The sequence below is a fragment of the Balaenoptera ricei genome, chromosome 12 (assembly GCF_028023285.1).
Source record: "Balaenoptera ricei isolate mBalRic1 chromosome 12, mBalRic1.hap2, whole genome shotgun sequence".
Classification (NCBI taxonomy): domain Eukaryota; kingdom Metazoa; phylum Chordata; class Mammalia; order Artiodactyla; family Balaenopteridae; genus Balaenoptera; species Balaenoptera ricei.
The window spans coordinates 6,995,659-7,012,497 of record NC_082650.1 but is presented as its reverse complement, the minus strand read 5'-3'; the positions used below and the strand labels follow the sequence as shown (position 1 = coordinate 7,012,497).

The 16,839-nt window shown below is 40.3% G+C and overlaps 1 protein-coding gene across 8 annotated transcripts in view; it reads right to left on the bottom strand.

The window, feature by feature from the left end:
- The window catches only part of PRKN (parkin RBR E3 ubiquitin protein ligase), a 1,325,586-nt gene that overhangs the window by 241,052 nt on the left and 1,067,695 nt on the right, over positions 1 to 16,839 (bottom strand). For all 8 annotated transcript variants that reach the window (XM_059940863.1, XM_059940861.1, XM_059940859.1 and 5 more), the window contains one exon: positions 967 to 1,028. In XM_059940863.1, the coding sequence (XP_059796846.1) occupies positions 967 to 1,028 (62 nt within the window). The remainder of the gene's footprint in view (positions 1 to 966; positions 1,029 to 16,839) is intronic.

The window sequence follows — 16,839 nt, the reverse complement described above, 5'->3', positions numbered from 1 at the left end:
ACGAGTTGGAAATGATTCCAGCCTTTCATCCTCCCCTAATTAATCCCCCTTTTGAAATCTCATATTGGAAGTGGGCAGTCCAACTTTGCGACATACACATACCAAACAAAAACACACAAACCAAAAATCTGTTGACAAAACTGAGCTGCCACGTCTCCATTTGCATGTTCTCTGGTCAGAGTGGGCAAAGACCACCTTTGCCAGTAAAAATCAATACGAGAGTATAAAATAGGTCAACTACCATGCTGTAAACTATATGGCATAAGTATTTCAAGGATAGCTTGACATCAGAGTTAACATAATAATAATATGGAGCCTGTAATTCCATATGAGGATTAGGAGCTTTATTTTTAAGTGGTCGTATGTGTGTGTGTGTGTGTGTGTGTGTTTACACATATACATCTAGGTAATATTTAGCACTCTGAATTATTAACTTAACACATCTACTTAGAAGCTGACAGGTTTCACTGAGCACAACACAGCATTTAAATAATCAACTTTAAATGGGCCAGCTTTTGTATATAAGTCACATGTTCACATCCATAGACACAGCAGCTGCAGTGAAATACAGGTAACACACAAAATATAAAATTCTGGTGAAAAGAGTTTGTACATCCACCTACAGACATCAGATCAGGGCTGTCTGTGATGCTCGATCCCTCAGGCATGAATTCATCTCGGCACTTATGTATTTGCTTATCTGCCACTACGTTGTACCTGCTTACTGCTGCGTCCTGAGATGTAATGTTCTGGCAGGGAGCAGATGTACCAATTAATAACCTGTCAGGTCTGATGGATAGAAGAGGGAAAGACTGTTCCCACACATAGCTCCTGCATGGCTCCCTTTCCCATTTCAGGCGCTGAGGGTCAGGAGACACCCCTTGCCTCCCCGGAGAGAGCCCAAACGGCCTCATTACTGTCTATCTTCCACGACACTCTGGCGTAGCTTTTGAGAGGCGGACTCACCTGCTCTTCTCCAAGAATCCTGAAGTGATGGAGCTCTTTAATCAAGGAGTTGGGGCAGCCAGCTGTTGGGAAGAAGAGTTAATCATCAATGTGTTACTCCCATCCTGTGCAGTACTATGTTCTCACTGCAGTTATGACTACCAGTGACCAGTGTCGCTTTGGGGGAGGACACAAATGCTTACCTGCCAAACAGTCTAACCAACCTCCAGACACCAAAGCCCCAAGGGCACTCTGCCTGCAGCCTGCCCCCCACTGTGATTCTTTAGGAAGGAGCCCCACATGACCCTGGCCAGGCCTTTTCTCCCCTCCTGATTGGGATCTGGCCTTTGTGGGGCCTTAGGACACCATGTCATTTCTGCCCAGCATGTCACTTATCCCTAATATAGAGCCAGGATTTCATGGGGCCAGAGAGGAGGAGTTGGCACGTGTAGGTTCATTTCACTTATTTATCACATCCTGTTTCCTCAGCCTCCAGGCTGGGCTTCTGCACATCGAGAGTGAAGGATGAAGATGGGGCATTTGGATGCCCCGTCTTCATGGGATTCAGCTGCAGTTTAGAATCTTCCCTGGTTCTTCCAGGAGGCTTTGTCAAGACCCTAAAGATGCTGCATTTCAGTTTGGAAAGCGTCTCTTATGGAAAAGACCTGGGAAGAGGGCCAGGGCCGTCTGTGCCCATCATCTTCTAGTTCTACCCAGACAGCGAGAGCCTATGCAAGCTTTCACATTTTCTCTTTTCAGTTGTAAAAAGAAATAAGTAAATAAATAAATCATACTCATATATATACATATACATATGTATACATAAGGATATATGTCTGTCTATCTATCTGCCTCTCTATCTATCTATCTATCTATCTATCTATGCCAGGGCATACTATTTATCACTTAAAATGTGTTCCATCCCTGCCTTTTAAATAGAATTATTCCACAGTATTAATCTGCAGTCATTTATAATATAAACTCTGGAAACAGAATTGATATAAAAACCTGTTTCTTTGGGATCAAATCTATGAATGACAGAATCTGTTGACACTTCTATTAAGGAAAATGGGTTGTGTGAAAATGTGCCAAAGCAACCGCTGAGGCTGAGCCATTTCTCCATATTGTGATGTAAGAACGTGGAAAGTACTGAGGACGTTTGCCTGGGGGAGGGTGGGCCGTGGAGGGAGGCGACTGTCTCCACAGGGTGAAGGAGTTATCCTTTGCAAGAAGGATTAGATGTGTGCATTATTCTAGAAGGTAGGATTAAAATGAACAGGTAAAATTACAGCAGGAATACTTGGGTTCAATATGAATAAATTTCTAATTTAAAAATGGAATACATTGCCTTATAAGCCAGTAACTGGAGGCTTTCAGACAGAGGTTAAATGACTATTTATGCAGAATATTTTAGAGATGAATTTGACTTGGGTTAGTTCCAATTCTGAAACTCTGTGGTCATATGAAATGCTGGAACGGAGATTTAGTCTTTGCTACTATATTCAATATATATTCGTCTTTGACATTATTGCATTTCATACTCTGAGAAAGTGGTTCATAAATGTTCACTAAGGTAATACAAAAAAAAATTTACAAATATGAACAAAATGTAAACAGGTGATGTCACCACCTGACAAGAGTCCAAGAAAATAAATGGAAATCCCAAGGTGAATATTTTGGTGGAAAACCTAGTAAATAAATTGCCACACGCATGTCCAATACTACAAAGAAGGAAAGCCAGATCCCGACCTTTGCAAGAGACACTGAGCTGTTTTTCTCCCACTGGAGGCCATGAAGACTTGCAGACTGTGGTTCTTTTTGAGAAGTTGTTCATTTCAGAGTTGCTGTTCTGATCTAAACAATTAGTAAAGGTATATTCTGGATCATTTGGCTGGCTGCCATTCAACCAAAAACTGCTGTGGAAATTCAGTGTCCTGTCAGTCCTTGAGTTTTAGATCTCCTTGGGAGCAAGGAGTCATATTTTAGTTTTATGCAACTAATGAGGAAAAGAACAGAGGCAGAGAGAATTCCAGGGTCAAATTCCCAACAAGTGAGGGTCCTGTGGTTTGGTGCCAAGTATATGAGGGGAGGAGTTGCACAGGAGGAGAGGCGGCAGAATTGAGGTTCCCCAAGCTCAGGGTCATAGGCAGGCTAAGATCAGACCACTCAGGGCCCTGTTTGTACCCCAAGCACTGACTTAGTTTCAGTAAGATGACAGCATCTGCTATATTAAATTCATAAAGTTAATTTGAATACTTTTGGTTTTGTGCTTTCATATATATTTAATTTATACATTTTCATTTGGGTCTTCTAGTTGTATAAGCATAAAAAGTTTCTATCTAAATTTATATCTAGACATATTTAAGAAATATCATTAAAAAATAGTTTCATTCAAACTTAGTTTTAGAGGATATTTTTTTTCCTTTACAAGTGGTCCTTAGCATTCTTCCCACTTGAGAAAAACTAATTTGACTTATTTTAATGCCAGGTAAAATAAAAAACCGAATTTAAAATTAGCCTATTTTCAGAATTTGTATTTTAACATTCTCCTAAGATATAACTAAAAGGATTGATGTCAATGATAGCTCAAATATAAACATCTTTAACAGAAGACTAACTAATTACCTGAAACACCTGGTGGATGCAATAAACTATAAAAAACAAGAATAGAGACGGCATAGAGTTAGAAGGGAAGAGTTGTAAGGGGTCAAGCTATTTAAGACCAGGGAGGGGTAGCTGTAACTGTGCTCATCACAGGAACATCAGCATGGGAAATGGGCAGATACAAAGCTAGTGTGAAATGGGTTTTAAAAATAAAACTAGAAATGCAAGACATGAACATGGAATGCAGTAGTGCAGGGAGAGAGGGAAAAGTTCTCGGAGGTGGGAAGGAGGGCAGATGAAGACCGCGTGAGGACAGGTGTCAATGGTGTACTCTGAATTCTTCCAAATTCTTCACACAGGGTCCACACACATGACAATGCATCCTGTCTTGAGGCCACTGCTGTCTACTTGGACCACATCATGTCCTCGACAGTGCGCAGCCATCAGCTGCCTTCATGCCCCGTCATTCAGTCTCTTCTCAAGATAACAGTTAAGAGGCTCCTGTTAAAATATGTACGTTGGATATCATGCCATCCGCCATGGGTTTTCCATCTCACCAAGAGTCAACTCCAAGGCCCTCACTGGCCTGTGTAAGGTCCTCCACTGCCTGGCTCACTGTGTAGCCCCTGAGCCTTCTCTCTCCCTTGCTCATTGCACTTGAGCCCCGCTGACCTGCTCTTGGTTCTGACCACCCCAGGGAGGCTGCTGTCTCCAGGACTTTGGACTTGCTGCTCCCTCTGTCTGGAAAGCTCTTGACCCTGATATCTGCGTGGAGCACTCCCTACCTCCTTCAAGTCCTTGCTCAAATGTCACCTTCTCAGTGAGGGCTCGCAGGACCATCCCGGGTGAAACTGCAGCCTATCTTCATCCCCCCAAATCCCCATCACTGTTGTATTTTCTCCATAGCTCTCATGATCTTCTAACCTACAGTTCTAACGTAACATTCACTTTATTTTCTCTCTCCTGCTGCTGAAATGCAAAGGTGACAAGTCCAGGACCATGGCTGTTTTGTCACTGCTCTATCAGCCACGCCTAGAGCACGGCCTGGCTGGCTGAGCTGTCCAACAGCAGCTGTTCCATGAGTGAGTCATCCACCGCGTGGCCACTGCCCACGCAGCTCGGTGACTGTGGCTCCTGGGAGGGGCTCCTCCTCCACCCCTCCGCTTTTCTCACCCCAGAGGGCCCAGCTCTGACCTCCAGCCCTGGGTGTACTTTGCTTATTGGTTAAGCAGACTTTGTCTGACCTCTAACCTCTCTCCCCAGCCTGAACCCCACATGTGAAGATGTCAGTGATGCTTGGAGTCCATGATTCCTTTGTACCTCTACTGTACCTTCTTTGCCAATATCCAGTATCCAGCTCTGGGTAAACATCACCACCTGTTTTTCCTTTCCCTGTTCCAGTTCTGCCAATCACAGCTAGTACAGTAAAATGGGACTAGAATATCTTCTAAAGGAAATTCAGACCATCTGCCTGAAGCTGCATCCTTGTTGAGAATGGTGCTACTGCAGATTCGGGGTCCACTCACTGTCAAGCAACTTGCTTCTGTCACTTGTCTTTGGCCAGTACCCTCTCCCCTCTCCCTTGGGGACTCTTCCAAATCATCACCATTCTTCTCAATTAACCTTTAACACTTCATTCTCAAAATAGGACCTCACTTGACACAAGTCTAAAACTGTAAAGCAGTTGTGGTGAACATGGAGATGTGGGACCCAGACCCCCTGCAAGGAAGGCTTGTGGCCGAGCTGCAGGAGGACAGCAAGAGATGCCTTGGCCTGCAGTCTGGTCTTCCTCAGCTGCAGAGAGCCGCCTCGCCTGAGGTCACCTCTTCCCCAGGACCCCTGAATCTGCTGACTGGGTGAGGGGGAGGTGGACCTGCCCATCTGTTTTGTCCCAACATGAGCTGCTGTTGGATAACATTTGCTCCCAAGTTTCTGCTGGTGGGCCGAGGCTTTGTTGGGCCTACATGGCAGTTCAACTTCTTATTCAGCCCAATCCTGCCCCCGTCTCCTTTCCCAGGTGCACACCCCAGTGAATATCTTGTACCCGTTCTCTACTTCAGACTTGGCTTCCAGAGAACCCCCCACGCCCACCCCCCACCCTGGGGCCACTATCAAGTGTACCATCCCTAACTTCATATCCCTTCCCAGTTACAACCCCTCTGCATCCTCCATCTCTACTCCTCCAGGATAAAAGGGGAACTGGTTCCTCCTCCTCAAAACAAGAGTCATTAGTCATCTGTCCTAACCTGTCCCCTCTCAGCTCCTTATGGTCTAACTCACCATTCACTCACTCTCCTCAAACTCTGCTGCTCTGCAGCTTGTTCACTTCACACTACATATGTATTCAAATCTTCCCCTTTAAAAATTCAGCAAAAATCCAGCCTTGAGCATAGAGTTACCATCCTCTCTCTTTCCTTCTCCTTTCATCCAATTTTCTCAAAAGAATAGCCTGCAGCCATTGTCACCACTTGAAAATATAGCAGTTGGAGGTATGGATTACAGAAGGGAAATATCAAAATTGGGGGCTTCATGCCTTTTAAAACAAGGTATCGTCATCACGGCCTGGGTTGATGCTCTGGTTCTGCAACAACTAGCTAGCTATATGCTCTTGGATAAATTGGTTACTCTAAATGCCAATTCCTTTATTAAGAATAATCACCACCTCTACTTCAAGCAGCAGTTTTGAATGTGTGGAAAGCAGGATGAAATGACAAAAAAAATTAGAAAGTGAATTTATTGCTGATGATATGAATGGCATATCCATATCTATTGACTGTTGCTGCTATTTCTTTTAAAATTTTTAATTATTTAAAAGGGAAGCAGCTAGTTGAAATAATTGCTACACAATTTATTGTCTTAAGAAATAAAGGTCAAGGCTTCTTTTTTTCAGTTCTAACATGTAAAGGGCTTGGAAGTTTTTACTCCCATCCTTTTAATAAGAAAAATCTGGGCAAGCTGAAAATCAATAACTTTTCTTGGCCCCATCAGAGAACTGACGTCACAGGGCAAAGCACCCCCCTGGTATCTGGAGAGACAGGCAAGTCCAGCGAGTCACAACTTGATCTGCTTACGTGGAGTAGAAGTTGCTGGAACAATGAACTGGTAGAAACGTTTAGACAGTAATTTTGACGAATTGCTATAAATGGGGTGTGGACTAGTGTGGGAATGAGAAACTAGGGGCTGAGGTCTTACAGATTTCCCCGATCTTTACCTCTAAGAAACCCACCAGGTCCTCAAAAGGTGAGGATCCCCTTGTGGCTCTGGAAGAGGGAGGGGAAGAGTAAGCATTGTGAAAAATGTCCAGAGCCTTCTCCATAGCAAAGGTCTGCCCTCCTGGGGAAGGACTTTGCCAACACCTACCCTGGAGCTATGGGAGAAGGGCACTCCTCTAACCCCCGCCTGTCTCACCAAATGGGGGAAGAACAGTCCACAGGAATCTGGGTTTCAAGGACATAGACTGAGAATGCTACCTGTGGGGGAAGGAGTAGGAGGCAGGGGAAAAAAAGGACAGATCCCTGTACCACTGGAGAAATACTCGTGAGGGTCACAGACCCAAGAAACAGACCCACTAGAAGACTGAGAATTAATCAGAAGATCACTATTCCCCCTGCCCCCCACCAATTAACCTTACCACATACCAATAGACCTCCAGTAAAATGACAGTGGGCGGCAGCTGAAAGAGCTTCAAGACACAGACTCTCTCTGAGGAGGAGTGCTTAGGGATGCCCAAAGTCAGGAGGGGAGACAAAAAACCAAGAAAACTAGATGAATCTGGAATCTCTGGCATCTTCAACTACAGCAAACACTAAACACAACCCAACTCCCTGTCAGACTGACGTATACCCACATTAAAGGCCTATTCACCTCAGTTCCTATTACATGTATAACATGCTCAAATTTAACAAATAATTACTAGTCATGTCAAAAGGCAAGAAAAACACAGTATGAAGAGAAAAAGCAAGCATCAGAATCAGACTCAGGTATGACATAGAATTATCAAACAGGGAGTTTAAAATAACATGATTAAGATGTTAAAGACTCTAATGGAAGAAGTAGACAACACACAGGATCAGATGAATAATGCAAGCAGAGAGATAAAACTCTTAAGAAGGAATCAAAAGGACATGCTAGAAATGAAAAACTATAACAGAAATGAAGAACTCATTTGATGGGCTGTCAACAATGTTGACATGATAAGAAAGAATAAGGAAGCTTGAAGAAAGATAAAAAGAAACTCCTCAAACTGAAAAGCAAAAAAAAAAAAAGAGAAAAAAATGAAAAAAAAAATAGAACAGAACATTCAAGAACTGTGGGACAAAAATAACATACACATAATTTGAGTACTAGAAAGAGAAGAAAGAGAGAACAGAAGAAATATTTGAAGTAATAATGATTGAGAACTTTCCAAGATTAAGGACAGACACCAAACCACTGGTCCAGGAAGCTCAAAGACTATCAAGCAGGATAAATATCCCCAAACCACAACTAAGTATAACTAAATCTTTGTTTTTGCAGAAAACCAAAGAGAAAGAGAGAATTGTGAAAAAAGTCATAGGCAAAAAAACACTTTACTGATACACAAGCATAAGAATTACTGAAAACTTCTCATCAGAAACCATGCATATAAGAAGAGAGTGGAGTGAAATATTTAATATGTTGAAATAAAAATTCACCAGCCTAGAATTCTATATTCAGCAAAATTATCCTTCAAAAGAGAAGTAAGACTTTCTTTAACAAGAATTGAGGAAATTCATTGCCAGTAGACCCGTCCTGCAGGAAATGTTAACAATTCTCCAGGTATAAGGAAAATAGTATATATAGGTCAGAAATTTGGATCTACATAAGGAAAGGAAGAGCACTGAAGAAGGAATAAATGAAGGTAAAATAAGGTCTTTTATTTTTCTTATTCTTAATTAATTTGAAAGATAAATTTAAAGTAATAATAGTAACAATATATTGAGTGATAATAGTATGTGGATAAATGAAATGGATGACAACAATGTCACAAAGGATTGGAAGGAGGAACTGGGGATACTCTGTTATAAGGTATCTGCACTACACATACTCTTTATTCTAGTGACCTTTGAAAGTGGACTTAGATTAGTTAAAATATGTGTTGTGTAAACCTTAGGGCTACTACTAGAAAACTGAATTATCTAAATACACTGATTAAAGGACAGATTACCAGAGTGGTTAAAAAAGACAAAACAAGAAATAAAGGTTAGACACTAAGTCATTTCTGCTATAAGAAGAAATTCAATGATCTGTTCACATTAGCAGGTGATTTCCCAAATAAAAGCCTGAGACTCTCTCAGATGGTGGGTTTTGAAGATGGGGAGACGGTCACTTCTTCCTCGTCTTGTCCAGATTAGAAAGTAGAAACCATGGCTTCTCTTGGAGGGCAAATATGAAGCTCTAATTTACTTGGAAAGCACATTCAACAATGGTTTTAGGGTGAGAAACAATGAGTTGTATAACATGTAGTACCCTAGGCATTTTAATTTATCGAAGTCTTTCCTTGAAAATAAAATTGCTGAAGAAATAAGCTAAGCATCAGTGTTGTGTCCAGCACTGTTTTTGGTGTGATACAAAAAGGAAAAGAAGTATAATGTTGCCTGAGAAGACTTCACAAATCTAGCTGAATTGAAAGAATGCACTAAATGGTAACATCTCTGTGAATGAAGACTGTGTATAAAATCGAGAATATGTGAGGCACAGACACACACCTCAGGACACACAGTCCTTCCCCACATGCCTAGAGAAGGGTGACTAGCGTCCACACTAGATGTGTGCATTTTCCTGGTTATCCTTGGCTCTCCTCTCTCCCTCAGTGGGTGGATTACACACTCTCTTTACCCTACATGTGAGGGTGGAGGTGTTCTCAGTCCCAGCCTGGTCCACCCTCCACACCCCAGGTACCTGGCCCAGGAGGAAGTGAGAAACAGTGGTGAAGCAAGAAGAGGAGAAGGAAATGAAGGGACTGTTTATCTGTACTACTAAGTAGCTGTATTATCTTGGATCAAAGATATTGTGTTAGCTCTAATGCCTTCATTTTCTACCTGTAAAAAGGAGAGTAAGAATATACAACTTATGGGGTTGTTGTGAATGATGTGTGTGCGTATCTCTATGTTTGTATATATATATTACTTAGTACAGTTCCTTGTACATAGTAGGCTCTTAATGAATGGTAGCTGTTATTTTGAGAGTCTCTGGAATACAGGAGTACTTGTGAGACCGTATTTGACAAAGTTGTTCTGCTGCTGTTTCAAAAATACCTTTTTAACAAAACCCTCAATATTTAGAGGCTAATTTTGCTAAAGGAGTTCAATATTCTATTAAGTAATTGAGATTTATTATGACAATGTGCTGAAAGATAAGAGATGATCAAGTATGTATGAATACGGCTAGTATACATTTAAGGCTTTAAATGTGTGGCCTTTTTATTAATTATTAATTCATTTATTCACTACAATAATCTAAAATAATAAATAAGCAATTTGATATCTTCATTTGATATCATAAAGCTTAATGACATATTTTTACCTTTGAACTAGCTGGAAAATTTTTTTAATCTCACTGGTCATTTCAAGTTGCTCGCTTTACATATCTATACTTATAAGGTGAATTAATAGAGGCAATAATGCACATAACTTAAGCCACAGATCCCCAAGCACCTTCACTTATCCAAACATGCAAAAGGGAAACTAACTCAAATTTCCGACAAAAAGGACAGTTAGCAACTGCTTAACCTACCTTCTGCTTAGCCTTCTGAGTCAGCCATGACACATAGTAAGGGCATTACTTGAGTACACAATCAACAGATGGATGATTATGGCGAACAAGCTGTGGTTTAAAAACAAATATTCCACAAAGATGTCAAAGAACAGAACTGACGACTCTGAATTCTGTTTAACCAGAGCTGATCTGTTTTTCATTGTGGGCGAGGGAGGGAGGGGCTCTGTTTTCTACTTGTAGCTCTTCTGTAATATTCAAAGTTACTTGCCTTTCGATACCCAGGTTGTAAGTAAAGTAAATGACAGAGCTGAGTAACAGAGAGTTCTACCTGGAAATTTTACCTCTAAATCCCATACTACGCACTGCAAACTACTTTCTGCCTGTGAGGGTGGTTTAACAAAAATGGATATTAGATTTGTATATAAAAATGCCACAAGTTCGGAATTTTACATACTACATTATTTTCACCCTCAAACTAATAAGATTAGTCTGATTAACTTGAGTACATTTCTTGTGTTTGGGGGAGAAAATATACTACTGTAGAGACATCAAAAATCTAAACACAACAAAAAACAAAAGCAAAACAGAATTTCAAAGGTTTAAGTGTTCATCATGGAGTGACTATAAAAAAAAAATTAACAGGAAGGGACAATGAACACGTAACAGAGAAGAACAAACCTGACTCCATATTGAATCTATTTCTTTAGCTCTAACCTTTGTGCTCTGTTGCCTGTGCTTAGTCATGCTGGCTCTGCACCTTTTGTTAAAGAATGTTGCCATGTTGCCTACAGCCTGAAATATACAGGATAGCTCATTCTCAAGGCTCTGACCTTTAAAGGTATAACACTTTTCCATGCATATAGAGATAAAAAGTTGTAGAACAGAGGATAACACTTGTCTTGTTGGAGGTTTATAGGAGTATTGTGACCAAACCTACATGGGCAGCTGCAAGAACAAAGAATTGTGGCCGGAAGAAGTTTGCAACAACAAGCCGCACCCTCTCCCCTTTAGGTATAAAAGAAGCCTGAATTCTAACTTGAGTAAGATGGTTCTTTGGGACACAAGTCCACCATCTTCTCGACTGGCTGGCTTTCCAAATAAAGTTGCTATTCCTTGCCCTAACACTTTGTCTCTTGATTTATTGGCCTGTTGTACAGTGAGCAGTACAGCTTGGACTTGGTAACAAACACAGGCTTTCTTTGGTGGTAGAGCCAGTCTGTATAGTCTTATTGTATATCATCATACTCTTGAAAAAAGGTAATACATTCAACTTAAATGTGTTGGTGCACATATAAAGCTCGCATCAATGACAACTAATTAAACTGATTTAAAAAGCAGTTTGTGGGACTTCCCTGGTGGTCCAGTGGGTAAGACTCCGCACTCCCAATGCAGGTGGCCTGGGTTTGATCTCTGGTTGGGGAACTAGATCCCGCATGCATGCCACAACTAAGAGTCTGCATGTCGCAACTAAGAAGTCCGCATGCCGCAACTAAAGATCTCACATGCCGCAACTAAGACCCAGCACAGCCAAAATAAATAAATAAAATAAATAATAAATAAATGAAATAAATATTAAAAAAGCAGTTTGAGGGCCCATATGTGTAACACATGGCACAGTTCCATTAACTATGTGTGTAATTATTTGTTAATATCTGCTTTTCCTACCCTGAATACAGACAGGCTCCACGAGGACAGAGACTTGCTCACTGCTTTTTCTAGGACCTGGGAACGAGCACAGGGTCCAGCACAAGGGTAGTACTCAATAAATACTTGCTGAGTGAATAAATTAATTAAGAGGGAAATTCATTGCCTTCTGGTTTTCCTGAGCAAGAGCGTTGGAAAATAGGTGACTATACAAGCCTGTATGGCATACTTTTAGGACCTTTGAGTGAAAGTCTATTGCCCCAGGGCACAAGCTTGAATTTTTAAACACAAAATATTAGTATACCACTATTGAAACAAGAAAGAATTCTTTAAAAGTTTCATTTCCTACTGGCCTTGTCAACATGAAGCTAATTTTCAGCAAGAGTTGGGCTCTGTTATCAATGGGAGACAGAGGCCAGGTCTGCTGAGTTGGTTCAGATTGGGGCCACCCTGATAGGCAATTACTCAGACCATTGTGGAAATGTCAAAATATTTTCCTTAAGACAGCCACACAACTGCCAGATGCACTCTGATTATTTTGTTTATACCAATGACAATCAGATCTAATTCTTAGATTTTTATGGACTTGCTGGCATTTAATTTCTGCAATGATTAAAGACAGATTTATGTAATAGATAGTCATGTATTAAAGAACAAAAATATCTTAGTTTTTAAAGAGCTATTAGTGATTACTCTCTCTAAACCAACCTCCCTCTTGGTATAGAAATCCCTTCTGTAACACCTCTGCCAGCTACATTATAGACTCTGTCTCAAGATTTCCAGTGACAGGATCAGAGGATCAGTGAAAGAATTCCATTCTAATAACGAAACATTCTTGTTAGAAGGATCTTTCTAAATACTAGCTCTAGATCTGTGATAGAGATCATATCCAATCCTTTTAAACCTTTATTAACCTTCTCTTTCCTGGGGAAAATACCCATTTGCCTGAAGTAATCTGTAATATATGTGAAAATTTATAGGAAGCAACCAGATGTTCATTTTCCCTCCCTCTATTCTTTGATTTGACCTTGCGGTTGGCAATAGTCATGTTCAAATGTAGTATGCGGGAAGACTCCTGTTTATTTGTTGCTGCCACACTCATTCATGTATTTAGTGTCAGACATTTGACCAGATGCTGGGGAACCTGAGGTAGGACAGACAGAACCTGTGACCTTATGGTGCTTTGTTCCAAAAAGGATTTGAGAGGCATATTCTCTCTGTTTGCAAAGTCAGGCTTTTTAGATGAGAGGTCTCACACTTGCAACATTCACTTCCACTTTTACTTCTGACATCTTACTGGTGGGTTTCCTTCCACCCTACTAATAAAGCATTCTAATGCCCACTCTGATTTTGGGACCCAAGAGCTAGGTCTACCCCTAGAACAGACCTCTAACTTGTTGGTCCAGGGAAAGTGTAACAACTTTATCTGAATATTATTTGTCTGAATATTTAAAAGTTATAAATCAAACTAAAAAACTGTTAAAAAATATGTTTTACCCTTTTACTTTGACAAATACAGCTGTATGAGGATCTGGAAGGTGATGACTTGGAACTCTCAGACCCCTTGGAGGTCTGCTCCTGAACCTGGCTATACCGGCACAGCCAAGTCCCATCCTTCTACTCCCGGGTTCCTATATTCTTGAAGAGTCCCTCACACACCTATATGGTGGAGCCCATAGGTTCAAGCTCCACAACCCACCCCCAACCATGAGTTAACTGTTGGCCATTGCTTTCAGGAAGACAGAGCCAGTTAAGAGTCTCAGGGCTGTTTATGCAGGGAATTCTGAACCCAGGCAGGACTCAGGACCTGTGGGCTCCTAGCGAAAGGGATGGGGGAACAGAGAGGGCCCTAGGGCAGGACTCCTTTGCTTAGTTCAGGACTTACTGCCAATGGCCCTTGCCCAGTCCCTGTTCCCTTCCATCTCTCTGTAGTATCTGACATTAGGTCAACCCACCATTTTAAAAACAATTTTCCCTTAAGTTGTGAAATTCACTTTACTATTCTTTTACCCATTCCTTTCCTTCTCCATTTCTTTTTTGTCCCTTTGTCTTTCTGTCATCTTCAGTCCATTGTTCTAATTCTCTCCTCCACAGTTGCTTGACTGCTTCAACAGAACCCCTATGTGTGCCTTCCATCTGTCTCCAATTGCCAGCTCAACCTCTGCACCCCAGGGTCCAGCTCTCACTTCAAGGTCAAGAAGTTCACAATGAGTTCATATGACTTCTTCCACATTTCAGCTTTGGTGACTCTGTGTTGGCTCATAATGCTTATATACCTTATAAGTGCTCACACTATTTTTTGGTAGTTGATGGCTGAAACTGACATCAAACTCATTGCTTCTCAATTTTTGAGATTCAATCTTTCCTCATTTTGAAAAGTTAAAAAAATCCATCTCCATCCATCTCCAGAACACTGAACTCTATTCTTTCTTTATGATATTTCAAGGATTCCTGACAGTGACTCTGAGATTATATATAGAAGTGTTTGGAGATCTAAGGACACAAAATGTTTGCGTGTTCTTTGTTCTGTTCTCAATTTTCTTAAGCACAAGTTCCTCCTTCAATTGTTCTTTCTGTCCTTTCCAGCATGGGAAACATTCTCTTTGCTCAAGAAAACAGGAAAAACAGGAATGGCGTAGCTTTTTCAACCTCTTAACATTGTGCTACCATCTTCTCTGTCATTTCCCTATTTTTTTCTTGTCCTTCACCCAAATTTAAAAGGCTGTTTTGTTGTCATTGGTCATTGAAGTTAGAATTTCATCTCATTCTGGATTTCTCCTAATGATATACTCACAGGTTTGTGCTCTTCGATTGTTTTTCTCCCAGCTATGAAACTCCTCATTCATTGTGTGCACCTGCTTTCTAAAAGTCTGATCTTACTGTAAATAAAATAAGTTGCTGTTTGGTATTAAAAATTAATAAGGAAATTTATATAACAAAGCATATGAAGACAGACTTGAATCTTAATTTTTTAAAGGATAATTTTGAAACTGGGATTTTCATTTCAATTAGTATCTGTAATCAACATTTACTTTCATTCTGTTCTCATACCATAAAGATTATTTTACAATCTAATTGTGAATCTCCCAAGGAAAATGCATTACAAAGTTGTGGATAATTTCCACAAAGTCACCGATAGCTAGCAAAAAACAAAAAACCAAAAACCTTTGGGGAATTAACTGACTACAACTTTATTAGAAAGCTTTTGCTGAATTTCCTCAATAACCATGCTGTGAAGTAGGGGAAACTCATTTGGAAAATATATTCCATTGAAAAGTGTTAAAACCCACATGAGTCTTCAATCACTATTTTTCTTTTTAATTTCCTTGCGAACAATCACGGGGGAAATTGTGATATCCTTTTGGTTCAATGGAAAACCATGTGCACGTGGGCTTGGGATAAAACTTGAAATGGATTTCAGCTCTCTGATGTGCTACTGCACTGGCCACATGACACAGATAATCTGCAATTTGCAGATTGCTGCTGTTTGGTGTGAAATGCTTTGAGGATTAATTTCTCTCTTGGCTATAGCTTAGAATCCCTAATGTAGGCTTGACAATTACAGTTACCTTCTATTTTTCCCTTAAGTACAACTTTGAAAAGGAAACTGACTAATGATGAAATAGCATCACAAACCGATGATGATTCAATGTGATCAAAGATGATGCAGCAAAATACTGGACAACTACCTTTAATCACAAGCTGAAACGGGGTGGGGGGGGGGCGGGGCACACCTGCAGGCTGGATCGGTGAATGGGTGTGATGGGCTCCTTTCCACTCCAGTTAAGCCTGGTTGATTAGTGTTTCCAGGCACTTTCCTGAAGTAGCCATTTCTGAATTAGTCTGTGAGCCAGGTGTTAATAGAATGCATGGAAAATTCACTAAGACATCTTGACTGAGCAACTGCGTTCAAAGTCAGCAGTAGGATGTTATATAATCAAATTTCAAAGCATTATGACTTCAATAAATAAAACCAAGTTTATCTTAATAATTCCTCTCTGCTGATAGGATTTCACCGATGTCTATACAGGATTATTTATTACGTATTCCTTTTCAATAGCCAACTCTTATGAGTCTAAGACATCCTAAACCAGTTAAAAAGAATCTTGAAGATATTCATGTTTTATGCAGCAATGTCACTTGTAGGTGTCTACCAGAGAGAAACTTACACAGTTACACAAGGAGGTAGTTACAAGAATATTTACTGCATGGTTTTGTAATAACAGCAACAACGAAGGCAAACATCTGAAATGACCATCAATAAGGCAAGAGACAAAATCATTCAACATCAGTCATTCAAAACCATTGTGCACCCACTCCCTGCAAGGCTCTGTTAGAGCATGGGCTACATTAGAAAAATGAAAATAGACAAAAATCCCTCCTTGGAGCTTGTATTTTAAGGTGGAGATAATTATGAAATATTTTCAAAAGTGATGAGCACTCTATCAGAAGGAAAGAAAATAAGAACCGCGTAAAGGGGATAAGAGCAGGGTTGGATAATTTAAAGTAAGATGTTCGGAATATTTCTTGTTGAGAAAATGGCATTTAAGCAAAGACTTCTAGGAAGTGGGTTAATAAAAATTAACTAGGGTAAAGTGTGTCAAGTATATAAACATCAAAAACATAAGTTAAGAAAAAATGTTGCAATAGTTCACTCACAGTATGATTCACTTATATGAAGTTTAGAAAACCTATTAAACAATATGGATTCATACAAATATACTAAGAGGGTAAAATAATGCACACAAATGGTAAACACCAAATTTAGCAGAAGGAGAGATTGAAACAGGATCATAGAAAAGGGGAGGGGATGCTTCAAATCTGTCTTGAAAGTTTATTATAATAATTGTTAAAAATAAAAGCTAACATTTCTGTAACATTTACTATGGACAAAGCACTTTTCTTCATGCT